This window comes from Phalacrocorax aristotelis, chromosome 6 (genome assembly GCF_949628215.1).
Source record: "Phalacrocorax aristotelis chromosome 6, bGulAri2.1, whole genome shotgun sequence".
NCBI lineage: Eukaryota > Metazoa > Chordata > Aves > Suliformes > Phalacrocoracidae > Phalacrocorax > Phalacrocorax aristotelis.
The window spans coordinates 45,712,279-45,740,273 of record NC_134281.1 but is presented as its reverse complement, the minus strand read 5'-3'; the positions used below and the strand labels follow the sequence as shown (position 1 = coordinate 45,740,273).

Sequence of the window (27,995 nt, the reverse complement as noted above, 5' to 3'; positions counted from 1 at the left end):
CCATCTATTCTCCCTAGATATTTGGTTAGGAAAGATTTCATGTCAGAGAAATGCTTTCTTCTATTAAAAAAAAGATTTATAAAAATTATTTATAAAAAAAAATTCTTTATTCTAAGACAAAGATCATAAATTTACTTATTAAGCCATCAAGAAAATATAGGCTACCCAAATCTCTGACTTTGTTTTCAAGAAAACTCATGAAGTATAAAAGAACTATTTAAAGTATTTAAATGGAAAAGAAGATGGAAGATTAGGGTTGAAAATACTCAGTTTGACTTAGTTTGTGTAATTTCCACATGTTCTTAATAGCCTAGTGGTAAAACCCAATAAAACCACTAGAAGCAATGAAATCATAATGAAACATCTCAAGGTCAGTCTTGTTTTTCTTTTGGTTTTGCCATCTAGCCCATACAGTATTTGTAGCAGATGTAATGTGAGATATCTGTGAACATAAAACACTTCTTGTTTTGCTTCCCCTGCTTTTTCCATCTTATTAAAATACCCTTATTTAGGGGGGCAAAAAAAGCGCTTAGAGATATTATATCCTTATTAGGAAAGTTCAAAAGCAACAACAAACAACTCTAAGTTTCATGTGGTGGGTCAAATCTTGGCTTTCAGCTAGAATTATGTGCAGACACATACAAGTGTAAGTTTAATTCCTAAATGAAATGCAGATACCTTTTGGTGATGAAAGGTTACTGCTTTTAAAGCAATAGATGCAAAACTCTGTACGTTACAGAAGAAAAACTCCCATGATGGAACCTGAAAATCACAACTGTGACCTACCCTCATCAATGCTCTAATTCCCAGTGGCATGAGAAGTCCAGGGTTTTGTAATGACTTAGTTGAAGACACTTCAGCAACAATATTTGCTTGTCCTTGCGCTGGACTGAATGCTCCATGCTAATTTGGACGGAAGGACAGCATGGCCTACCACCAAAAGTCTTTGTGGGAGTCTGTTCCAATAGTTTTCAGTAAGAGAGGTAGCCAAGAATTAGCTGTGAAGGGGTGACCTTGCTTGTGGATACCTGCAGACCTGTCTGTTTTGTCTTTAGTGGCTGTCTGCAAGCAGAAGCTTTGCTAGGAGAGGGGTGGCTTGCTCCAGGCCTACATCTCCAGCTGTTGGTACCATCTCATCTTGGAGCTGGCAAGGAAAGGAGGTTTGATTCTATTGCAGGAGAAGTGATTAAACACTCTTCTTCTTGCCTAGCAATACTCGCCATCTTGTCTTCCTGAAACCTTCTTTATTCCTTCCCCAAAATACTACTCTCTCAGTAACAGACTGCTACGATTTTACTTTGACAGCCTGTAAAATATCTGAAATATCCTGTGACACAAGTCTGCCAAAAGTCTCAGCTGTGCCAAATCCATTCCCATATATCATCTCTTAGGCTATGGAGATGCAAAGTTGCTACTTTATAAATTATGGAATCTGAGTTTTTTTCACTTGAAACAGGAGCCTGGCAATTCTTGTGACCATTGTGGGTAGTGATCCTGTGGTTCCAGAGAGATAGAAGTGGCTAATCCAAGGTAATCATATGAGTCCCCTTTAATATGTTATGTAACTGTCTCAGTCTTCAGCTGATTTATCCTTACCATGCAACACCCTGTTGAATTAGAAAAATACTTTTTCTCCCTTTATAGATGGGAAGCAAACCCTGTGTTCTTGTGGTCACTTGACCATAAGATCACATGTGAGAAGTCTGAGATAGTGAGTAATAAACTGAACTTAAGCAGTGACTGCCCTTCCTGTTCTTTTGATCTCATCCTTTCTGGGTTTTGTTGGACAAACCCTCTAATAATTCCACAAGTATCAATCAATGTGCTCCAAAGTAGTTAGTGAGGAATGTAACTTTGAGCATATATTGCCTCCTTAGTTGTATTTGAAGTCATAGGCTAAAAAAATTAATTTAATTAAAAATTAATTAAATTTAATACGTGTATTTTATTGCCAGCTCGGCCCTTAGTGAATGGATGCATTACATTTGTCTATTCTGTGGCCTCTCTTTCAAATGTGCCAAAGTCAGGTATTTTGCAGCCATTATGACTGCAAAAAGATGTGCTCCCCCACTGCAAGATAGGCAGCATTAGCATCCCTGTGGAAAAACCTAGATTGCTTTCTCTCCTCACTGTATTTAGTCCTCAGCTGGAGGGCTGTGATCTCAGCCAGTTTAGTGCCTGGAGAGGAAAACCAGCAATTCCTCATTGCCACTGTGACTATAAAGAAAGGTAGCTGTCTTGATGTAAAAATGCACCTGGTCATTCAGTGGAGACACAGACACTGGAGTACTTAGCATGGGCATCCTGAGCTTTTCAGATTCAATTAATTTCCCAGGTCACACATTTTGCTTGCACACATCGACCATCTTCTGCTAGTAGTTAACTCATTTTTATGGAAAGCACAGAAAGGACTGAGGTAATTTCCAAGACTGTCCACCTGGCTTGAAGATGAAGCTTTCCATCTGCTTTGAAAGTGTTACAAATCAGTTCACTGTTGTTAAAAAGGGACTAAAATTAATGCTTGTTGTAGAATTGAAAGAGAGGTGTCATCAAATGGTGTTGTTACAGAGTTACTGTATTTTCTAAGTGCTTTAGAATTGCTAGTATAGCATGGAGGGAGTCTATGATTTAATGTTTTGCCTAATTATTTAGGTAATTTTATTTGTATGTTGGGATTATTCATATTCCATGAATATTCATTATACCATACGTATTCAGGTGGCTCAAATAAGCTTAGCTACAATTAAGTCATTTAAGTGGCATCAATTAAGACTAGCTGAGAATATGAGTAAGTGTGTTGGTTCCATAAACTTCTGTATTTGGATTGGCAGCCAAAAGCTCTTGGGAGTTAGTGGGATGCAAAAGTGCTCTGGTTGTGTCTCTTTCTCCCAGTTCTAATTCTTGCACAAGGATTTATTTCAGCAATTCAACACTTTAGAACTTCCTTGGCATTGGCAAAATCCTCAAGAACCTGTTTTAAGTTGTCTTTAGTGATGTTTTATACCACAACAATCTCCAGTGGCTTCTTTTCTCTCAGTAGTATCTCTAGAGAAAGGCTGTTGCAAATTAACCAGCATAAAACAAATTTCTCCGAGAAGTATGTGTTAATTTGGGTTACTTCCCAAATTATTTCTTCCATAGCTGTATACAATGCATCACCCTTTTTAATTATCTTCTCTCCCTCCTCAACTCTCTTTCCTACTGTGTCTTGAGTATACTTTAATTGGCTAAGTTCCCCTTTTTTTTAGCAGGGGGATGCAACTTCAAAATATGGTTGAATATTGCCAGTTAAGAAATATGTTCTTTCCACATATACTTGAAAGTATTCTGTGCAAACTGTTGTAATTAGTGATTGATTAATTGTTTTAGATTAAAAATTTTGAGACTGTAAAGGTCACATTTGTTTTTATGGTCTGAAAGTAGGAGAAACATATTTACCAACACAAAGCTTGCACTCTAACTTGATAATTAATAGCTTCATTATTTTTCTTGGAAGGAAGTGTGTTTATAGCTGGAAAAAGCAAACAGATCCATACACACAAATATGATAAGGAACCTACTGCTAACCTAATTGCACTGTGTGTCAAACTGCTTGACAACAAATACCATGAGACACAGGAAATAGCTAACATGGAGGAATGCTTATGGTGTAAGTTCAGTGTTTACCTCTCCACAGTTAACAGTGGTGTCTTACGTTCTTAGTACCAAATGACTGTAGTTGCAGTTGGATGTTCCAGTCAAGGTCACACTACACTAAGCAACTCACGTTTACCAGGATGAAGAACTAAAGTGGCATAGGCCTCTAGTTAGCAGTATTTGACACCAAAAATTATAAAGGTCAGGTGAGAAAGTGGACCACTGCCTTTCTCCCAGCTGGTTAACATTGCAGCTGCCACTGTGGTGCAAGGCCCTAGACAACAAAACAGAAAATAAGCTTGCCCTGAAAAGAGTTTGTAAAAGCAAAACTTGGCACCAAACAGTAGCTCCAAACTACAGGAGACAGTGACAAAGATAATGGTAAGTTACGATTCGTGTAATTTTTAGGGTGAACGGGAGGCACATATTGGTATAAACCCCAAGTTTTAAAGATATGAACAATATAATGTAAAAAAATTAATGCATTTTGAATTTGCAAAGCAAAACTGGGCAGTCTATGAATCGGGTTTGAATGCAGAAGGCTAATTTTAAAACAGCCTGTTTATTCCATAAAAATATGCTTTCACACATGAACACTTCTGCATTCCCTACTTGCCAGAGTGTAAAGGGCAAAATTGTGGTTTTCTTCATTGTGTAGGATTTGTGTATCTCAACTGGCTGTTTCTTCTGGTCTTTGATGCTTTATCTCATCTGAATTTTTCCTTGTAGAACTCACAGATTCTTAGCAATGGCGTTGGCTTAGACTTCTTGAGACATAACTAACCTGAAGAGCATCAGACTAATAAGCTGTCTCGGGCAAGCAGGCAAAATGATTTGCACTTTGTTGTTAGCTGAAAGTTGTAGGTGGCTGGAGAAAAAGGTGGTGGTAAGGCTAGCATCACTTTCTCCTTGGCAGACCATGGCACCTTGGCATGGTGCATGGGCAGACTCCTCTAAAACCACTTAGTTTGGAACTACCCATTCCAAATCTTGGATCTACTTGGCCTCTTCCTTCATCATTTTTATCTGTGCAAAGTGATTGTAAAGTGGTAGATGACTGGCAGGATTTTACTATCACTTCACAGAGCTGTAACTGACTGTGTGAAGTTGAAATTTCACTGGCAAAGTCATCATGCAGAGCTCCTGCCCTCTCCACATGTGCTTAGGCTGTTTCATCCCTGGCTGCTTGCTCTTGTCCCTGTGTCACCCTTTCACTTGTGTTGACAACTGTTTGTTAGGACTGTGCTAAAAACATATGTGAAATGGTTTGAATTAAAAATACTTCTCATCTGATTCTTCATCTGGCCTCATAAATAATTGGGTCTGTACAGCTGGGAGAGGAGGGGAGGCAGTACGCAGAGGAATGGACAGCTAAGAAAGGATGAAGGGGACCTCCTGGAGCTGCCAGTGCTGCTGAGTTGGAAGTATCAGATGCTGTGTTTGTCAGCTAGTACTTCTGCCCATTCAGAGAGGCGCAGACCAGCCTCAGCTCTCCCAAATCACTCATTTTAATGGCACTCTGTAGAGCAGGTCTATTACAGGACTTGTTCAGGAGCAGATTGTTCTGAATAATTTCAGTTCTTCCCTATTCTTTGTGTTCTATGTTTGTTGTTTTCACTCTAGGATCAAATCAGGAAAACAGTTACTAACTGTAGGTATTTTCAGATTGATGCATCATTTCTGAGGAATTATAGGCAAATAAAGTGCATGTTTGTTCTTTCTGACTTTACCATTTGATATTTAAACTACCCATACTACAACCCTCTGAGACAACTAATTAGTGCATGACAAAAGAAATAGCCTGAACAGGAGCCCTCAAAGAAGGGATGAATATGCACATCCCAGGAAAACCATTAGTCATGTGTATGAAGCACTTCTGCTTCTGGTGAGTGCAGAAAATGTCCTTTTTGAGTGGGTTATTTTTTCTCTCAGATGAGGGGAGCATATTATAATACCAGGCACATGTTATCTGGAACTGATATCCCACAAGCAGCTAACTATAATATGTCAAGTGTATTGGTATGAACTAGTATGTAATCTCTGGATTGAATCCCAACTTTTCAAAAGGTCTCCCCACTTCCACTCTCTATTTTGGCAGAGAAATAAGAAGACACTAAGAGTAGAAGTGCACAGACAGCCTGTTTTTAAATGGCAGGTTTATTAAAAATGTGCTCTATCACAAACATTGGAAACATACTCAGCAGATTTTATTGTAACTGAAAGATTCAGTATATAGTGGAAAGGGGGTAACTGTCAAAGTAGATCAACCACTGATTTACGAGAAATAACCAGTTTCCACAGCAAACTCCTCACGAAACCCCAATATTACTCAGCATCATTGGCTTCCAGTTTGTGTTCAGTGTGCCCTTAGGATGAATGGTTCATGAGCTTGAGCTTTGGGTTTATACATATTTACAGTAGAAGAACCTACAGATTACAGGAGAGGACACATTAGCACCAGTGCTTATGGATTAGGGCTTACATCGCCTCTGTCACTGCATGTGCATGGTATTGACTCTACCAAAGAGTTAGGTTAAAAAAAGGTTAATAAATCTGGCACTTGGAAGGCAAACTGTGCTCTGCAGTGACCTAGGAATTCTGTGTGTTACGTATCACACTTGAATGCCTGTCTCTGAAGGCTGCCCATTAGATTTACCTTTGCTTTGCTTAACCTCTGCTTGAAGTGTTATTTAGTAATATATGTAACACCTTGAGATCAAGAAATCAGTGTGATTTTCTTAGTGCTGTTCTAAAACTAAGCACAAACTCTATATTTAGCAAATATTAGACAAAATTAGTATCTTTAGCAGTTTTGGTGAAACATTTTCACATAGCAAAAAAATCTACATAAATACAGTGTTCATAATTACTGAGATTCACAAAAAAAAGGCTTTGGTTAGAAAATCAAAAAGGGTCAAATAAAAAAAACTTTAAAAAAAAGAAGCCAAAGGAGTGTCAGATACTATATTGGAGTCAAATGAGTGCAGAATAAAACAGTAGTCGTCCATTAGTTAATTTTTCAGTTTTAAAATCTTCCACCTAAAGAAGCCCACGTCTCTTGCAAGCTGTGTGCCTTTCCTGATGTTCACAGCTGGTCTCCTAGCTCCAGTACAAGCAGGGTGGCAATAATTCCACATTTTTCTGTTCAAGGCAGAGTCCCCCTTCCAGCTGTGAGGTAGAGATTGGGTGTCAGGTCACTGGGGTATGAGATACCACTGAGCGTAGCAGTTACACATTTGTTTCTAGTTCATTTATTTCAATAGTGCAGTGGTCTTTACTGTTGGATTTCTTAGTATGATTCTCCACTGGACTTTCTTCTTGCTCCACTTGTACGGGTATGTGGTGCTGAAACCCTTTCACTGTTTCTGGTCCACGAGATTCATTCATGGTCTTCACACAGCCATTTCTCTGGTAAGCCACAATCTGATGGATGTTAATAGGCTTAGTTTCACAGATCAATGGCACCTATGTGAAAAGCATTAAGATTTGGAATACTGCCACTGTTTGCTGTATACAACAGGAAAGGAATTTTTACTTTGAAAGCCTGTGGCCTGCTTTACATTCACCAGGATTATCTAGGGCCTCGATAGACTTCCAGGACCTGTTTCTCATATAATCTAAAGCATCTTTGCACCATCTGGATAAAGCGAAGGTGTCTTTAAGTAGGTAAAAATGCAAATTCTGTCACAATTCTAATTTATTTTACACCCATAGTAATAACTGCCTGCATCATAAAGCAATATAAGTAGTGTAAATAAAGACTAGAATTTCAGGGCTAAGATCAAAAGATATTGACTCTCAATGACCAGTATGCTGAGCTTTGGACAACTGAGTGCAATTACATAGACCAGTAAGTATTTGTTGTTGTCTTCTGCCTTTCTTCTAACCCAATAAACTAACACCTGTCTTTTCAGTTTGCACTATTTCAGAAGAAATAAGAGGATTTTATTGACTGATTTGTAAGTTAAATATTGAAGTGTCCTTTAAATCGACCCAGAAGTTCTGATGGGGAAAATAAGACATAGATACTGGCAGAGAAAAGAGGTGGGCTTGCAGCTGAGAAAATTTGGCCTTTGGGTATATATTACTAACTCCACAAATTATGCAGCCAAAACATATGGCAGACTAATGGTATATTTTAATACAATTATGGAGCATCTCATCATGGATGACTAAATAATCCTTTAGGAGGGATTTTATATTCTTGAAACATCTATTCTTGAGTTCTGACTGAGTTCTTAATACAGCAATGAAATGTCAGGAGGCCTGTGTTATGCAAGAAGAGAGACTACACTTCTGGCTTTGTAATGGATGACATGCCTTACCATTAGGTTGTATGTTTAGTTTTTTTGTAGCTAGCTATATGTGTAACCCATATATTCAGGCCTAATCCTGTCATCAGTAATTACTGCAGGTGCTAAATACCTCAGAGGATAAGGCCTGCCTTTCAATATAAAACCTGAAAGAGCTGGAATTTTAAACGCATGTTGCAGGAAGGCATGAGAATGGGATTTACCAGAAAGACTGTCTGTAAAATGGGAGAAATAATAATAGAAATAAAACTTTGCTATTAATACTGTTGTTCTTAGTAGAATACTACAAATAATGCACAGAAATAAAACATGCCTTGTGAAAATCAGTCTAGATGAAGAAACTTTTCTGTATAAACTATTTTGTCTTTGTGGAAAAAAGGTAGTGAGACTATGCCATGAGCTGAAGTGGTTGGATATTAGCACCTCCAGGCATGATGGGCTCGTGGAATTAGGAATCTCCTTTGTCAAGGATTTGAAGGAAGACCATGACAAGGAGTTCCTGGTATAAGGAAAGACTGAATGATGCATGCCAAGGAGGAAAGAAAAAAGCATAGGATTAGAGGGAGGCAGGGTCAGAATAGAGGGGTATGTGTGGTGGATGGAATAAGATATGGAGGAGGAAAACCAAAGATGTAAGGAGCGACTTGTATTAAATGTATAAGGCATGAAGACGCCTTAGAATGCAGTCAAGAATGGAGCAATGTGCTTGTCCTAGTCCAGAAAGGTTATTATTGCAATGGTGGCTTCAGCTTATACTAACACAGAGGCTTGAAACACCCAGGATAGTTGCTTTTTTTTGTGAGCTTATTGATTTTGCATATACACACTCATAGATACCTTTACCTTCCCCTACACACAAATACTCAAGGACATTTGTCACCCTGCTCTGCTGCTGGTCACATTTTTAGAAGGACAACTTACTGGTCAGTCAGAACTTGGGTACTGAGTGTGAGGCTCACAGTTCCAGTATCTCGTGCATCTGCAGGACAGTGCAGCTGCTCCTCCTGCTCCCAGGCCCAGCGCGCCAGACACAGCTGGCTGGCAAGCTTTGAACTTGAGTGGCTTTTTGCACGACCTCATGGAAAAGGACCCCTCCACCTTACCTGGCTAAGCAGCACATTGCCCAATTCTGTCCTCTCTCTGAAAAACCTTTTACAAACGAGATGAAACAAATGTGGGAGGCTGAGAGCTCGCAGGTTCTCTGCCATAATATGGCACACGCTGGCACACCCTGGCTCATGGCGTTGTTACCTCATCACCATCCTTGATGAACTCCTTCCGGCAGATGTGGGCCATGATCCCAGCAGCCAACGCGTCTCCCAGGACGTTGATCATTGTTCTAAACCTGTCTCTGGAAAATGAAATAGTAATGGTAAATTGTTGGCTCTTTGGGTATGTGCCTATGCCTTTATCACTGCAGTTAATTACAGCTGAAGGCCAGTTTGTCTGTTTTTATGAGCTAACAAGTTCAGAAATGGTAGTTAGGAGTTTGGCATGGGGCAGCCACTAGTTACTGAGCTGCTCAGTTGGGTCTTCCTGTCTTTTCAGAGCTCAGTGCCCTGTGCCACCATGTACTTTAATTTGTAACTAACTAGAGCAGCTATGCTTCCCTATACATGCAAGCTGATTCAGCAGTAAAAAAGTTTAACACAGCAGATCAAGACTGCATTTATGTCCGAGTTTTTATGCTAAGATCCAGTATTATGGCCTGATTTAGAGGCTGGTGCTGCAGATGTCTTAACTCAATAAAAGTAGAGGGCAGCCAGTACAAGCAGTACCTTGTATTAGTTACCAAGGTCCTAATCTCAGCAAACAAAGTGCTACTTAGGAACATTATTGTATTGGTAGAATGTGCAGAATACTATCAAAATTACTCAGAAGATTGCTAAATAACTACACCCACAAACTAAGCAGGCAATGACTGTATTTAAAGTGTTAATTTCTGAAAATGCTACAGTTGCTATGGCTACCAGTGGCCCTTAGAGATTCTTCATTTTCAGTTATCATCTTTTCCAATTTAAATTTGTATGCTTGACAGGGCTTTGTACATATGTGGTTTCACTAGTTTTCATTTTTTCACTTATGGGATCATTTCTTCCCTGTTTACACTTTCTACCCACTGCCTAAAAAATAAATCTATTAAGATACAGACTGTAAATACACAAAAATAAGTGGTTGTCATAGACAGGCATTACTCTTTAAACAGCTTGGAATCTATTAGTTAAAATTGACAAGATTTCAAATAGACAATATAGCTTTTAAATCTGAAATATATAATGTCTTTTCCAAGAAAGACATACACATCTGAAAACTGTGTCATATGGGTAACTTACTTTATAAATGTGGGTTATAAAATGGAGGTTCAGAAATCTCCAGATGTTTGGCTTATTAAATTCAGTGACGGTCCAATATCAACACTGCCCAGATTTCTGATCCTGTATCTTAATATAGAAAAGAATTGAAACTGTGTGCTAATTTTTTTGTCAGATATTTTAGGCATGTACTCTGTGCATGTGAATGTTTATGCAGTTCCTTGCCTAATTAGCATGAAAGTTCCTGCATGAAATGTTATTTGTGTGTGCAGTTACCAAATTGTACGTGGAATTGCAAGTAGCTTCAGCAATAACATTTCAGAGCTTACACCTAGATGTGGTTGTTGAGTCCAGGACCCAGTCCTACACTCGTTTGCCCAATCCATTTTTCTAATTCCTGCTGTTCTGATTTTGTGTTTTGCTTTGAGAAAAATTCCCATAAGAATATGTTAGGCAGGGAAAAATACTGTTACAGCACATGTTGATAGAGTTCCTGTTACACATAGACCCTTTTTTTTCCTTGGTTGATCATAAAATTTTTATTCTTGGAAAGATATTCTGAGTTAATTTTTGATTGTGCAAAGAGTCAGCTGTGGTAGAGAAGAAGCTGTATGAGCAGAGCTGAAGAGTGTGCGCTCCCTTTTGGGCTCTGATTAACATCTCTTCTGAAGACAGAATCTTTCTGAGGAAACAGTGCACCATACTGAAACTCTTAAGAAAATGGATTGCCTGGCATGTTGTTTCACCAGTTTTATTCCATGTTTCTGTGTGTATGGAGTGGTCTGCACTACACAAGTAGAACCACGCTGCATGTCACTGACATTTCTCCACTAAGAGGCCAATCTGCTGCTAGTGGTGTTTCTTTCAGTGCAAACACAAGTCAGGTGTTGCAGTGGTATTTTAGCTTTAGATGACATTATGAAAGATGCAAAATTAAAGGTGCAAACTTTTTACCTTGTGTTTAAAAAATTAGCTGAGAAACATTTTTATTTTCTTCTTTATGTCTCTAGGCATTGGCTAAAGGAATGAAGTCACATACATGTTACGGCTACCTAAATGAGCTGTAATACCTGCAGTGCATTTTAATGGGTATTTCAGTCTTGTGAGATCATCTGATCAGCCTTCTTTAAGCATTCTTCATACTCCAGTACTTCCAAAACTAATATTGAAAATATTCATCATGTCAACCATGTTGACACTTTGCATCTGCAGGTTCTTGAAACCATCAAGTGCCGAAGCATAGAAATACACCTTTTGTGTGAAAGATCATCTGCAACGGACTGAAAATTGGGTCTGTTCCTTGCTCACTTTTTAATACCATCTGGAACTATAGCCTGAAAAAGTTTTTTGTCATTTGTTTTGAAAAGTTGTGTAAGACAAAAAGAAACATAATTTCCATATACACTGGAAGACTTACTGGAAAAACAATGAAATGTTGATGTTGCAAGAGCTGGGTGAAAAGTGAGCAATATAGAGGGAAAGGCTTTTGTAATACAGCTTAAAATACTTTGACTTTATTGTGCTTCAGTAACTATTGAGCTTCAGTAACTAGCATTAGAAGGGTTGCTTTATTAAAATCTGAATTGCCATTCCTAAGTTTAAGTGCCCACAGCAGATATTATTTATCCTGCACACAATATTCCTGATATTCCTAAAATAAAACATGTCTTAAAATATGCACACAAGACAACAATCATGACTTCTATTAATAGTAATTATGTTCTATTACACTGAACAGGAAAGTAAATAATTTTGCCTCACAATACTTTGTACAAAAAAATCAGTGGCTTAAAGCTGAATAAAATAGGTTATACAACTGAATGGACTTGTAACACATTTTCACCCAGAACCTTGATGTAATGAAACTCCACTGTATTAATGGAGATATATTTTATATAGATTAAATAAAAAATAATCTGGACTGTTTCCTTGTGGATGCATATGCTAGTTATGTAGTTAATTGAAATGCTAATGAGCTAAGGACCAGTATTTTAGAGTTCATCTTCCTAGAGTATTCAAAATTGTTTGATTGATTTATGGACATTTACAAAAAAGTTAAGAGTTCAAATAAACCACTCCTTATCAGCTTTTAAAGTGACTTTTCTCATGGGGGACACAAATCTCTTATTCTGAGTGTGTGAAGTTTTAGCCTGTGCCTCTTCTGTTAAATCCTCAGTGATTAGGGGTGCAGCAAAGTAACCTCTCTACAGAATGGCTGCACTTGCAAAACATGTCTCCATGTAGGGGGCTACAAATTGCTGCTGCCTATTCAGAACTGAAATAAGAAAGAGCAGAATTGCATCAGGATCCCAGTTAAAAGGAAGATGTTATTAGTCCTAATGCAGTCCATTGCAAGTATTGCATTCAAGTTGACTATATCATGGTTCTAGTTACAGTAGTAGTAGCTACATAAAGCACAAACTGCTACTGTACTGTCATGGCTATTTCAGGCAGAGTGGTATCTGTGGTGCAGGAGTACTGGTCTGCTTTAGCACTGGTTCATGCCTGTTTACAGAGTGCTTCACTACATTGAGATAATGTCCCTGAAGTGTCAGTGGGCTGATGAGCAGAATGCAGGCAAACCATGTTTCCTAGGAATGTTGGCCCCTTGTCCTTGTGTCCAAGGCAAGACACCAGAGTTGCATCTGATGGGCATTTGTCTGGCCTGACCTTAAAACTTCTCATGAAGGTCATCCTCCAACCTGGCTAGGTGCAGCTACTTCCATTGCCTTCTAGATAAAAATCATCCTTAAGTTTTCCTGTGATCTGACTTAAGCTAGTTACTTTGGTCTACTTCTTTATCCTCCCTCCCTGTGAATGTGAAGAGCAATTGATCACTGTCCTCTTCAGGATAATATTATCTATATCAGAAACTGCTGTAGTGACTGCTTTCAGCCTGCTCTGGTTTTAGACTAAGCATACTCTTCTTCTTCTGCCTTTCCATGTAGGTCATATTGTCCAAGTCTCATCTGGACTCTCTCTCATTTGTCTATGTTTTTTTTTTTCAATATAATGCCTGCTTCAGCAGAGTATTTAATCTGAGGCCACATTAGCACCATTTCAAGCAAAATAATTACTTCCCATGGCTTTCATGTGTGTTTATATTACTATACCCCTGGAGACCATTTGCCTTTTTAGCAATGTTGCCACACTGAAAATCTGAAAAGCTTAATGTTACTTACAGTGCCCAGTCAACAGCAATAATCAACGTGATGTCGTCTGTTGGGAGCCCAACTGAGGTCAGAACAATAACCATTGTCACCAGGCCAGCTTGCGGGATGCCTGCAGCACCTATGCTTGCAGCTGTTGCTGTAATACTTCAACAAAGAAAGAAAGGCATAAGCTTTTCCAGTGATAGGTTGCTCTGCAAGAAACTACACAATGTTTCTACAGGAGCTTTCCTAAACCATAATCCTTCTTATACAAGCCACTGCGCAGAGTGCCAGTGTTTTGTGGACAGAAGCCAGGTCAGAGGGCAAGAACAGGCCAAACTGTCTGCCCAGTGCTAAATTCCCACCCTCTACCTTTGCAGCCTTGGCACTGGTGCGGCAGTTTTGTTATCTCTTAATATCACAAGGGCAGAGAAAGAGGGGAGGCTAGGCTGTGGGCTTCTCTGAGTTATGTCAGCTTCTCATTGTTCATGGCACCATGCAGTGCTGTGTGCCATGAATCTGCCAGCACTCCTCGTCACTGCTTCACCCTTGGCAGCAGAGCTCGCAGCAGACATCTCTGAGTCATCATTGGCAGTTCCTGTGCCAGGCAAATCTGCGGCTGGCTGTGGCTAGGGCCTTTAATGTCAATCCATTTCAAAGAGACTAGGCCAAGGGTAAAGAGGCTGGGCCAAGGGTGAAGTCCTTGCATAGCACATGGCTTTGCATACTTGGATCTAAATATGAAGCAAGTGTGAATGTGACTGTACCTCTTCAGATTCTGGAAAGTATTTTTACTTGACCTTCACACTCTCTTTTCAACCAGGCAAGCAGAAATGAATGGGAGACCAGGGCAAGAGTGGACCTGGCAGGCTTAACATTTTTTTTCATAATGCTATTTTCCTAAAAAGGAAGGATTTCACTCCTTTTTCCAGGAGCAAAAGTTAATGGATATATTAATTTCTGCCCATCTGGCTACTTTGAAGAGCTAGACCATCCAGCAGAAAGACGAAAAATGAATGTTGACAATTGTAAAAGGATGACATAAAGCATATACACTGATAATCCACTGCATTAATCAATCCAGAATTTCAGAGCTTTTGGCAAGCAGTTAAGTCTCATCAGCCTCCTGTGATGGAAAATGAGGGTAACAGTATTCACCCATATGGAAACTGAGACACAGAGATATCCATTATCTTGCTCACAGTGTACCAGTAGAGCAGCATCTCAGTATTTATAACTACATCCCTTTTCTGCAATAACAAAAAATACATTTGCATGTGGGTGTGATGGGGAATGAGAAAGATTTAAAACTACAAGAGTTAGCATATATGTATGTATGTGTATATATAGCATACAGCATAGCATATACTATACACTTCTGTAACATCCTAGTAGCATCGTAATAGGCAGAGTAGACAGAAAGGAAGGGACAGAAGCTTAGATGGTGAGTAGGAGATAAATGTAATGAACATTAACAGGTTCTCCAGTTAGTGTTATAAACTGGCTAGCTTATTAGGACTGCTTTTGCCTCCTAAGACAGTTCAGAAAGTCTCATAACTTAAGAGGGCGCAAAAATATGAATGTTTAACTAAGATTGTACAGGCAAGCTCATCTGCTATTCCATTGAATTTTTACCTTAACGTAGATGTTTCTTCCTATAATATGCTCAACTGATGGGAATAGGATCTTAACTCTCTTTTTCCGCTACATCTAGGTTTGTATAATCACATTGACACAAACTGTCAACCTGGCTTTTACAGGTTATGAGCAAAGTACACTGATAATGTGTCTAACATCTTCCCCCCCACCCTGCCAAAAATTCACTGGCACTCAGGAATATTTAAATTTCAGATCTCCAGATCCTGAAGTATCAAGATCTGGGGCAGGTTTGACCCATAGAATACAGCTAGAATTTGGCTTCAGATATTCAATGTACTGAAACCACTGTGATCTCCTATTTACTCCTTTCTTCTGTAAGTCAGTCTTCTTATTCCTTTTCCTTTCTTGGATTTTTCCAGTCTTCCTTTGTATTTTCCTTCTACTGCCTTGACTTCTTTCTGGTCCTTATGTACTAGCACTTAACATGGAGAGTGAAAATAAAGAGATAAAATGGGGTTCTGCTAAGAGAAGCCTACCTTCTTTCCATTTGCTATCACCCTCCTTCATTTTTCAAATCACCATTCTCTACTTCAAGGTGTATGAAATGTCTGCCTGTGCTCTGGGCCATATTTTGGGACCACATTCTAAAAACATCTCCAAATTCAACATCACAAAAGACTAAATTTTAGCACAGGGTTATTCCAATAATTTTCAGAGAGAGATCCTGAAGCAAGAGCTCATATGGGCACAACTTATTTCTTCTGCTTCTAGTCTAACCAGATCTTTCCAGAAGCCCATTAGCAAACCTCAGCTGTTACCTGGGGTTAGTTTCAGGACTCTCCTCCTTTGTCATGAAGGTTTTCAAGTCCAGTAGAAGATGGGCAAGGCCCAGCAGTGTAAATGGGGCAGTGATGAGGTCACTGGGTGGGTAGGTAAGCAGATCTCAAATATGTTGCACAAGGCTCTGACTATGAGGAATGTTTTTCTAATCATTTGTTCCCTGCTAGAAACCTGCAGGTTTCAGTCCCTGAGGCATTCTTTGGCAGCCACTAGAGTTATTCTGGCAGTGACTGTTCAGCTGGATCTTCTAGTCTTTTGGATCCATTACAGACCTTTCAAGGATGGAGTATGCAGCTATAGCACTCTTTACCCACTGACAGCATGGTTGTTTATGAAGTTTGCTTTAACAAGCAGCAGAGAAGACATTTTAAAAATATCTGAGTGATATAACATCTTCATGAAAACCTGCCCTGATAGTAGTGACTGTCCACCTTCCCTGTTCCCTACTCCTCCAAGGTTCAACAAAGAGCTTCCTAACACACACTATTCCTTGCTATCTGATATCAGACTTTTTGTGTTTGCGTTTTGTGGTTTTTTTTAACCTTTTCCCCTCATGTAAAGATGCAAACCAGAGTTAAAGTTGAAAACAATTATAACCTTTAAAATGGTGTTTTAAACACCAACAATAATAGTAAAATGTTCCAACCCAAGCGATCAATGGGTTGCCTAAAAGTAAAAAGTAGACAGTTAAACAGAAACACATTTCCTGGTGTCCATGTGCTTCTATTGAACGGTACCGGTGCAATTTCCCTTTGTGCAGTCCCTGATCTCTGCATTACTTAAAGATAACCATCCTATGAGGAATGGATCCTTTGATAATAGCAAAGATGAGTTTCTTTCTGAACATTGCTACATACAAGAATCATAAGTGTCAGACTCAACAAGACAAGCAAATCACAACATGTGGAATTTGAAGCTTATACCTTATAGTGATAATCTGCCCAAAGTCCAGCTCATAGTTGTTTACTTGTGCAATAAAGATGGCAGCCACTGCCTCGTAGAGAGCTGTCCCATCCATATTGATGGTGGCTCCCACAGGCAGCACAAATCTCGCAACCCTCCTGTCCACGTGGTTATTCTCCAACAAGCACTTGAAAGTGATAGGCAGTGTGGCTGAGCTGCAAAACAGCAGAGAGAAGCATGTATTGAATTATTTTTATTCTGGGGAATAGAACAAATTGTAGCAAACCTTCTCCAGGCAGGGTAAATTTTAGACTAACCATGTGAGCACTGCTTCTCATTCTTTGGTATGCAGGTGTAACTCACTCCTTTGCTTGAGGGAGATAAAGTTACATGTATAAATGCTAGAGCTAGCGCACATTTTGCTTTCCCCGAAGTAAAAATGTTGTTCACTCTTTCCCTCTTTCTTCAGAAAAGGGATAGAAATCCCACAGAGGCAGCATTGTAAACTCAAATGCAAGACAGGGGAAACACCCTGTGCAGCTTACTAGTAAAATCTCTGAAAACTTGTGCACTCATGGTTTCTAAAAAAGTTTCCTTCCAAGCCTTCTGAAGTAGAAAGCCATTTTTACACAGCAAGAGTAGCCATAAACCAAGGAAAAGTATAAAGCAAGAAAGGCTCTTAACTCACTGCAAGGAAATGGTATATAAATGCCCTTAGGGATTGTTCCATTTCTCACTGCATATTGACAGTAATTAGATGACCAGTTTAGGCAATGAATTATAGTGGTGGGAGTGCTTACAAAAGATTGGAATGCTGCTTGGGTTAAACTCTAAAAAATCCGAGTGGGCAACAGCTCTGACCAAGAAACTACTCCTCCTTTTGCCACAGAATGCATTAATGCAGTAATGTCCTACCTCATGCTTATTTCTGCAAGGGCTTAGGCGAAGATCTTATCAATAGCACACCTGAAAATGAAAGCTACAGACCAAGTTTCTGTATTCAGGAATATACAGTCTCATTTCCAGTCTGGGACAGATCTGCCTATGTCCCTTGTGTGATCGTATAACAATCACATAATTGCAGGTCATGTGTGTACATATGTACATATGTAAATGAGATATAAATGTGTATGTGTGTGTAATTGTATGGAATGGAGTGGAATGGTATAAGACTGTTTGACAGGTATCCATTTTAAAATGAGCTTGACCCCTTCCAAACTTTAACGCTCAATTTCATATTGCCTTAAAAACAAATTTAATTTTGTTTTCATTAACTAAGACAGTTAATTAAATTTTATCTGGTCATGAATTTCCTCATTTTCAATAAGATGCATGCATTTTAAAATAGTAACATACCTAAACATGTTTATCTTTCTATTTTATCAGCCTTTTTGTAACATTCTCCATGTTACCATAAAGTGTCACATTCACTAATATGTCATGAGAAATTAAACTGCATGCAAGAGAGTGAGGGGATATTTTTTATGGCACGCCAGTCTGTTATGGAAAATAAGCAATAGCACTGGAGAAAATATACAAATGGCAAAATATTTTCCTTGTTATGATACTCATTTTAATATACTGCTCAGTATCTGAGACTATTTAAATAGATGTAAAATAGCAAACTCCTTCAAAATTATTCCAAAGTTACCTCTTTAAAGAAATAAGTAATTAAAGGGGAAATATTAGTATCATGATACTAAGGTCTTTAATGTTGTGTTCTCTTGTGATCAACATGCTCCGAGTCATGAAATACAGGTGTCTTTCCACTAGTTTGTACAGTTCAGATTGCTCAGTTGCTGCGTGTTGTGAGCCTCACATCAGCAACGTGGCTCTGATAGCTAAATCTTACAATGACCGTTATCTATTCCCAGCAGAGGATAACACATTTGATCTACAAATTCTTTCTCAGTTGTTATATGTGACCTACAAAATCACAGAGAGATTCTGAAAGCTCTGAAATCATAACCTCAAGTGTGCAGGAATGCATTAGCAAAACATTTCCATGAGTAGGAGTTGTCATTTTGTATTTGTGCGAGCTGTTGTTTGAGGAAAGTAACAGCGTTTGGAAAGGAAAAGTAGCTTCCTGCAATAGAAACACACGGAACGAGAGAAGTCTGTGCTTTCATTACTACGCCTCTGTTGTCTATAACCTTATAAATCTGACTGGTGAATAATTTACTACAGACTGGCAGTCACTGACACCAAAATCTGGACAAAAGTAATTCTCTAAGTATTCAAATAAACCGAAAGGTCAAGGAAGCAATAGAAATCTGATTACCTCTGGTAACTGGAGTATATTCAACTTTTTCATTCTGGCAGTCCTAATATTTAATCAATATTTACTTTGAAAAACAAACACATCAAAGCATACTCACCAAACTACACATTAGAAGTCAGTTCTGTCTTGGGCATATCTATAATTTTTCACACATTCATTTGTGAATGACTGAAATCCTCTATGTCTTGTTTACCATAAAATGTTCATAAAATAAAAGGGTGAGGCTGGGGCTCACAGATAATGTAGAACTGAAACCTCTGGTGTAGCTGTAGCTAGGAGCAGTCTACCACAGTAACCCATCTAGATGTTCTCAACTATAGGCATGGCCAGGAAGCAAATACTAAACTTACTATTCATTGTCTTCCTTCCCTGAAGCTGCTTCAGTTGTGGAGGGTTACTTGTTTTTAAAGAGAGTCTTTCCTCACCCATTTGGCTTTTCTGTAACAAAACCCTGTCTCATTTCTTTGTGGGAAAAAGAGGTGAAAAATGTAATCTTCCAAGTCCTTTTCCACCTTGGCCACACTTTGAAATGCCAGAATTTTAAACCTAAAAGTCTTCCTGTTCTGAGGGCAGAGAGCTGAGCTGTGAAATGTGCAAATTTTAACTAAATGACATCTCCAATTTGGATGAGATGTGATAAAGATTGTGAAAAATGATCCCATAATACCAATAGCACAACCAGCAAAATCCATGCCACTGTCATAAGTGGAATGTATGACACACTTTTTTGCAAGAATTCAACTTTTAAACTTGTGCATTATCTCACAGAGAGTCATGTGCTTCTTTCATTTTAATTTTGCTCTGTTAGAAGTAAAATTCCTGGGGCACATAACTAGATGTTGACTTTGTTGTTTAGTAAATATTGTAATTAAAAAAATGGGCAGAATGTAAGTGCAATGATGATGAAAAACGTTGTGCAAGGTAGTGAAAGGAAGCAAATTTCCAGGTCACAGATTCTTGTACCTTCCTAGCACAGGCAACTACTACATACAGTCTCACTCAAATTTATGACACCGCATCTTAGAGCTAGTAGACTTTCTGTCCTAACTATTCCCATTAAAAAGCTTTCCAAAATTCACTGTTCCAAAGAGAAATTTAACTTATGATCTAGCTCTCTTTTCAGTTTACACTAAATTGGCTTTTATGTGCTTTATACATTTCTCCTTGCACAAATCAGTCTAGCTATTACAACACATATTGTTAGAAATCATTTTTGTCCCCTCTCAGCCTGGATTGGCCCAATTAGACTTTTTAAAGCCTGCTCTTGCAAGATTGCTACTTTACATCCGTGATTACTCTTTTGGCACCTGTTTCAATCTGAATGAACATTTCCTGAATACAAGTGACAAAAGTTATGTGGAGTATCCTAGGAGAGGTTGTCCTGTTCAATAATGATTCTTTTTTACTCATAATGTATGATCTGGCACATATCAGAAAATATGTTTCATTTAAGGCTTTGGCTGTTGGTTATTTACAAGTGGCAAAGAAAAAAAATGTTCCTACTGTCATTTTTAAGTTATATCAATATATAATTTCAATGGCTAAAGAAAAAAAACATTCTCAGATAAATACTTTAATTTCTCTTTCCAGTTAAATTAGGTGAAGTTTGTTTTCTTGAAAGCTGCTTTATCCAGTGTTAAACAGTAGAGCAGTAACATGGAAGCATGACATGTAACATTTATTAGGAGGAAAAAATGTTCTAAACCACTGATCTTAATTTGTTAAGTCTTTTAAAAACTGTCCTAAAGCTTTCAGCTAAGAGGAGAGGTATCTTTGCTCACCACTAACTCCAACAATTAAAAATATATTTTCAGGGTCTTATCTCTATTTTGGGATAAAATGCTGCAGCTGCAGAGACTGAGCATAAGCTAATGCTGGATCAGGCCAAGCTCTTACTAGTGTCAGACACAAAGACAGCTAGTCACCGTGGAAGAACAGCTGTTCAGCCTGCTCTGTTTATCTTATCATTCAAATACATTTTGATATTTGCTCCAAAAAATCAACAAACTGATCTCATCTCCCTTTTGCTAAATCTGCCTTTAATTTACATTGTGCAGTGGCCAAGATGTCAGTGTTTCATAAGCAGCAAAACCTTGAAAAACTCATGTTTTATCTGTTGTCTTCAAAGAAGATGAAAATTGCATCTTTTGATGGGATGTACCACTGAGAAGATGCTGCATTAATTCATTAATTATATGGAAAGATGACCTAGAAAAATAAAATTCCCTCATGCCATTGGAATGAGGAAAGCTAAAATCAAGAAGAATTTTGCCTGTAGGTCAAATACTGCTTTTTCAATACAGTAAGAGGTGTCAAGATGAGGGGTGACGCCAGGGGGAGAAAGCAGCAAGTTGGAAATCCACAGCTATGTGGCCTGACCACCACAGAGCAGGGCAAGGTGGGCAATGACAGCATGCGCTGTACACACCTTACTGATATGGTAAAGAGGAGCCATGTACATCACTGTGGGTGCCTATTGCCAAAGCCAGACCTTACTGGGGCCAAGGGATTGGCTTCAGGGGCTGGCTGGCCAGGTGACTGGTGCAGGGACTTGGTGATAGTTGTAGGGATTGAGTTCATTGTGTCCTAAATGATGCACCAAAGGAATAAGAGATCTTCTTCTCTGTTCATGCCTCTCCAGTAATGTCTGTGCAAACCAAAATATTGCTATGATCGGGATTTCTGAAGAAATATAAAGGGACTAAGAATGGGGTGTAGAACCTTTTGCTAAAGGGAAATGGATTGAAATAATGTTCAGAATCAGTAAAATCATTGCCATGGGTCAGCTGGTTAGTGGCTTTCAAGTTCCCTTGTGTTACATTCTTGGGTTTTGTACATGGTATTGTTTTTGATTCTTGCAGTTTGACTTTTTGAGCTAAAAGAAAGCTCTCCACAGGTGCAGATTAGCTGGAATGAATATCAGGACACCAATCTGTGGCTTTCTTACTATCTTTAGATATAGACATAAACTGACACAGAAACATCTGCAAGAAACACACCAGTACGCTTAAAACCAACTCTTTGTTCCCCTCTAAGACTATCTGAAAATCCAATACCCGCATTATGAGTGTTATATAATGCCCCTGTGGCAAGTATTATTTAACCAAATGCAGATGTGTTGACTGTCAGGAGAAGCAGCTCTCCTGTCCAGCCCCAATTATTTGTGCATGTTCTTTTGGCAACAGCTCAGTTATGTGCAGTATCCATTCCTTTCAGTGTAACGAAGGTGAAAAGTTCAGCTATCTCTAGACAAGGCACTGCTATTTGAGCAGAAAGACATTATAAACCATGTTGGGCCTGTGTTGGATTTGCAAAATATACATACTGGTAAGAAGGGGCAAATAGAGCTGAATCTGTCAAACATGTCCAAGCCCCAAATCTGTAAGTTCAGAGCCTTTCCTCAGGACTCACTTTAAATTTGGTGGTACATTATCTTCTGACAATAAAGATACTAAATCTCTTCTGGTAGCGAGTCCTGCTGGTGATTCTTGACAGGCTGAGCTGCCAGCTGGTGCCAGAGCTCTGATCCTGAACTATACTTTCTCTGGCCCTATAAATATCTAATTATTCCTTGCACAGTGGAAGGGAAGACAGTGCTATCTTGAATACTCAATATCCCTAGGAGATGGTCTTTCTCCTGGGAGTCAGAGCCCAGGAAAGTCAAAGTCAGTGCAGGTTTAAGGGAAAGCTGAATTGCCCATTCATTCCCTGCTGTCGGTGGGCACTCTCACGTCAGCTTGGGGTAAAGAAATGGGGCCAGAGAAAACCTTAAGTACGGATTGGTTTACCTTGGAAAGACTCAGCAGAGACAGACACTCTCTCTCACCAGTTCTGTAGGTTGAGAATTTTGCTTTATAGCTATGCCTGATGCCTGCCTAGCTCTCCTTACCACATTGGTTTTGGGGGCTTTTTTTCTAGAAGCTGAGTTCCTAGATGAATCACAGGCATCCTACATGGTTGAAAGTTGCCTAAAAGTTAAGCTTTGAAATGACAGTCACTGTAATATGCAATTCTTTTTTTGCTTTCACATTTCCTAGAGTGTTCATGTTCTTGCCTTATGCTTCTGCAAGTAACTGAGAAAAAAAAGAAGTGATCTAAAAATTCTCAAACCAACCATTGTTGGACTTTCTCCAAGTATTAATATAACTTAGGCACTCATATAAAACAGGGGAATCAAAATGCCTGCATACCTTTGTAGATCTGGTTGTGTATTTTGATTACTACATATCATGTCTGACTTTTTGTTTTATTACTATGATTGATGATATTGGCATTGGAACACTCCTAACCTTGAATGGTAATCTGGGCCTGCATATATTATGAACTGCAAAGAGGGCCCTTCATGATTGTAAAGTGGCTTGACATTCTCAGAGCTAGAGACACAGTAAGGAGATGAGATCCAATGATGAAACAAGCACAAGCCCTGAAAGTTTCCAGACTAGTAAGGACTAATAAATTGGCTATAAAATCAAAATGCAATGCTGATACAAAACAGGGAATAATAAGTAATCTGTTTTTAAAAATGGTGGAATATATAATGATCTTCTAAGTCTCGATTAAGTCTTGATTAAACCTCCTTTGATAAAGGGATTTATACTGGTGAAAAGTTGGTTATTTTTGTTGCTTATTAATAGAAAAGAAGAGAAAAGGACAAACGCTTCTATAGATGCTAAAGGTAGAATGAAGAACAAAATTTTCTCTTTTTTTATCTAAAAAGAAAAAAGAACAGATTAGACTTTTAAGAAAAATTCTCTTTTTCTAGAAAAAGAGAATTAATGGAATGGCACAGATTAAAAAACCTGAGTTGTCAGCAATAATGTTCTTCAGAAACAGAATTCTTACAGAAGCAGGGCAGATAGTCAAGTGTGTCAAATGTGAACCTGATGAGCCTTTTCCAACACTAACATCTTTGAGTGCAAAATTAGCATCTTACTTGAATCAGGTGATGTGACAACATCTCAAGCTACAAACCTTTTACATCCTAATAAAACAATTGCTTTAATTATTTAAGCCTAATTAAAGTAGAAAACACCACTCAGAACATAATTTTTTCTTGACTTTGTATTTCACAGTATGTTGCTCTTTATAGGTAATTTTTGAGCAAACTGTTATATATAAAACACCTTGTAAAATGAAACACAGTGAAAAGCCAATACCTTCCAACTATACTGAAATAATGATTCCCTCCTCTCCTTTATTTTAATTCCTCTACATTCCTTCTGCTCTGCTTACTCCTACCTGCTTACTCTGCTCTGCTTCTCCTGAATATACTGTACATATGTTCACAAGAGCAACGGCCATCTGCATCTGACCTTCCTGCCCCAAATTACCTTATTGGACCTCACTAGAACTATGATGAGTCTAATTAGGCTAATGACCCGGGGATAAAAGTTTTAGGCTCTTTTCTCAAGTCTGGTACAGGTCTACTACAACTTAAGTTTTCTCTTTTTCATTGTCCCTTCAGTAAAATACAGATTATTTCTCTTTTGGCATTAATGGTAATTACTGCATTGCAAAGCAGTATTTTGCAATGAAAATAAGCTTTGCAGAAGTTTATAGCAAAAATGAATGACATAAACTATTCTGGGTTCAGGGAATTCACATTGTTACTTCTCTGTGTATTTATTTGCTTAGATAATTCGCAGAAGATTTCCAGAATTCTGCAAAAATCACATCATTATTTATCAGTGGTGGTGCCCTGTGCAAAGCCACATGCACTGATTACATAACGGCCCTTATTAGACAATTAAAAAGAAGTTATTTAAATCGATATTTGTTTGACTGTTTTCCCAGAACTTTTTATCTCTATGTCATTCCTGCCTTTTCCTTCTGTAATCCCACCAATTACAAATGCACTTTATTGCTAAGTGGGTCACTCCATTGTAGGAGAGATTATGTGAATTCTTCCTCAAGGAACTTGGGAAATTATGGAGAAAAGTGAGATTAGATGCACAAGGGATAAGAAGCTGGTACAATACTGAAGCCCTGAAAAGATATATTACTCATCAGAGCTCAACTTAATACAGAAATTGTTATAAGGAATCAGTATTTAAGTATAACTAGATGAAGCACTCCTCAGTGATTATTGTTAATTAGAATAAATATTTTGGGGTTAATAAAGCCTTTTAATTTCTCATTATGTTTTTTTTATAAATAAATGTTCCCAATTTATCATTGATTTTGTACTAACTACTAATTTGAAGTGTAAATTAGGTAGAGGTAGGTAGGCATTTGTCACTAGCTGTCATAATTTCAAAACCTGGATAAGAATTTAGTATTTTCCAGTCTCTCTGTAAAACAGCAATAACAACTTAAAAAAAATCTAAAAGCAAAAATTAGTTAAAAGAAAGGTATATTTTCCTTTTTTTAGCTCTCTTCCTTTACAGCTGACAGTAGAAATAATAAATATGTAAGACGTGCTACAGAGACCGATTTACCTGGCATTTTCTGCTTGTACTGTGGCTTTAATTACTGCAGAAGCGTGGCAGGTATAGCTGCTCTTGTTACTTCAGAGTAACAAGCCTCCAGCCACAGATGCCATGAAACAGTGTTTTCATTATATCAGCTACTCAGAGATGTTATTTTAGTTGTCATTCTTGTCTCCACTCCATGCAAGTCAATTCCAGCCCTTTCAAGCTCTTCTCACAAACCAGTCTATCTGTGTTGGGAGTAATTTTCATAACCAGTTCACAAGCTGTTTCCCATTTTCACTGTATCTTTGTTCAGCTATGGTTAAAACTCATTGTACATTCGCCCTAAAAGGCATGCAAAAACTATTATTCCTTGAGCAGAACAGCTAAATACTTTCCTAGTACTGGACAATAGCTTGCAACCACAGTCTCTTCTTCATGTACCAAGAAACAAAGGCTAACATGAGTAGAAAGGGTAAAACATTTTCATATGACCGAACTAGGAGGGTCTCCAATAATATAAAAAATGAAGTCTGGACAAACTGTGTATCCCTTATATATATTAACTTTGTGAAAGTGCAATTTTTTATGGAAAAATACCCTTATTTCCTTTCTAGTCCTCTAAGAAAAAACAATTTTGTCCAATATTTTTAAACTGAGGGAAAACAATGTGACAAATATTACTGTCAAATGACTCCCACACGTAACTTCCAAATGTTGAGAGACACATCTTTTACAAATATACCAGTGAATTGGACAGAGGCCATTGTTCAGATACAAATATATCTGCTCCAGTACAGCTATAGTGTGTTCCCAAGAGAAAGCTGTAGTAAGGATCTAGCAAGTATTTTATTGCATCTGTCTAGAAACTTTATTATACCTGGAGGATGTGGCCAGAGCAATGAGCAAGGCTTGAAGAATCCCTCTGATGAAGACAATGGGATTCTTCTTGGTGATAAAGAAGTACATCATTGGCAGAATAAACAGCCCATGTACCACTAAGCCGCAAACCACCGTAATGGCATAGAAACCCAGTTTCTTCCCAATGGCTGAAGGGTCATCCATTTCTAAGATTTTACCAGCAATTAGGAACACAATTCCAAATGGAAAATACCTGAGCAAAAAGAAAGACAGTCATTATTAGGAGATAGCTCACTTCCATCAAACAGTATGAGATGGGAAAGCCTTGTACTTTCAGCAGCAGTCCAGTAACAGCAACCCATCTGGAAGCAACACAGCTGAGTTCAGTTGTTTTATCAGACTAAGCCCCTCATCTCACACTTGAGGAATGTGCCCAAAGCACTGGGCTAAACACTTTTATGTCGGGTACTCCTCAGCACAGCTGAGGTTACAGTGCTGGTCAGGAATGACTTTAAAATGTTTTCGTTCTGAAGGCACTCTGACTTTTTAGCTTAAGGCAGGTCATTCACTGGGGTGAGGGGGAATGAATCCTAAGCTCTGCTCATGTGCTTGTGCTTGTGTGACTGTTCATGGATTTTAGTTGGACGCTGTTAAGTAAATGTTTATGTTGCCTTTGGAAGACATAGGACAAAAACCAATATGCATTCGACATGCTCTTGGACTGCCTTGGAATTTGATTCAGGGCAGATAGACAGGCAGAAGATTCATTAGTTTCTGAACTTCCCCTGGACTGGATGTGGGATAGGCGCTTTATCAAAACTGTTGTGCTTCTGTGCATGGCTAGACATAAAGCCATGGGTGCTGAAAGAGTTTAAGATTAAAAGAAAAATAAAATATGGGGGCATCAAGCCATCTTCCACTGGCAGCTGTGCCATCTTTAGAAACTTGGCACTTCCCCCTCATCCTTCTGGAAATTACTACCCCCTTGGACCCATCTAACCTAGTGATCATTCCCTGACCCAGCTCAGTCAGACTGGACCAGGTAGAAGGAAACAAAGGCTGAGGGCTGGTAGTGGGATCCCTCCCCCATCGGGCTTAACCACATTGCGGGACCTTCTGAAGGGTGGGGAAGACGCTGAGTGAATAGTGTTTGCTGTTGGCAGTCACCTACTATTTCTCTGATCTTTGGGGCAGGTGGGTTGGCAGGTCTAGCTGTCTCTCAATGTAATTTAGGATTGCTCTGAAGGCTTTTCCTAAGTGACATGTCCTAGGATGGTTCATTGAGGACTATTTTATTGACTTGGAGACAACCCTAGTGGCAAGCACTCTGAGTATATCATCTTCACTGTGCTGTTCAGTGCAAAGATAGCCAAGCTAGCAGCAACCATGCTAACAACAGTACAGTCACGTCAGCACAAGAGCCCAGCCCTCTCCTGAGCAAGGTGAAGCCAGGCTAGTATTTCTAGCTAAGCAGTGCTGTAAGGGATGGAAGTACCAGCTCAAGGATCTCAGCAGGCTTCTCCCTTATGTGGGCTGGATGTCTTATAACTGCTCTTGGCTTGTCTGAGGAGTCACAGTGCTCCTAAGTGCATACAGCACACATCCATGTAGCTATACCGTGTTTCATTATTTGTGAGCAATATATAGGATGCCTCTGTCAAAATGACAGTACAAGCCAGGGACAGGAT

At 38.7% G+C, this 27,995-nt stretch overlaps 1 protein-coding gene across 2 annotated transcripts in view; it reads right to left on the bottom strand.

The window, feature by feature from the left end:
* Positions 1-5,775: 5,775 nt before the first annotated feature.
* Positions 5,776-27,995, bottom strand: part of SLC1A7 (solute carrier family 1 member 7) — a 57,817-nt gene continuing 35,597 nt past the window's right edge. For both annotated transcript variants that reach the window (XM_075097596.1, XM_075097597.1), the window contains 5 exons: positions 26,327-26,560; positions 16,776-16,970; positions 13,444-13,578; positions 9,201-9,300; positions 5,776-7,101 (listed from right to left, as the gene is read on the bottom strand). In XM_075097596.1, coding sequence (XP_074953697.1) covers positions 6,865-7,101; positions 9,201-9,300; positions 13,444-13,578; positions 16,776-16,970; positions 26,327-26,560 — 901 coding nt within the window. In that variant the 3' untranslated portion in view covers positions 5,776-6,864. The remainder of the gene's footprint in view (positions 7,102-9,200; positions 9,301-13,443; positions 13,579-16,775; positions 16,971-26,326; positions 26,561-27,995) is intronic.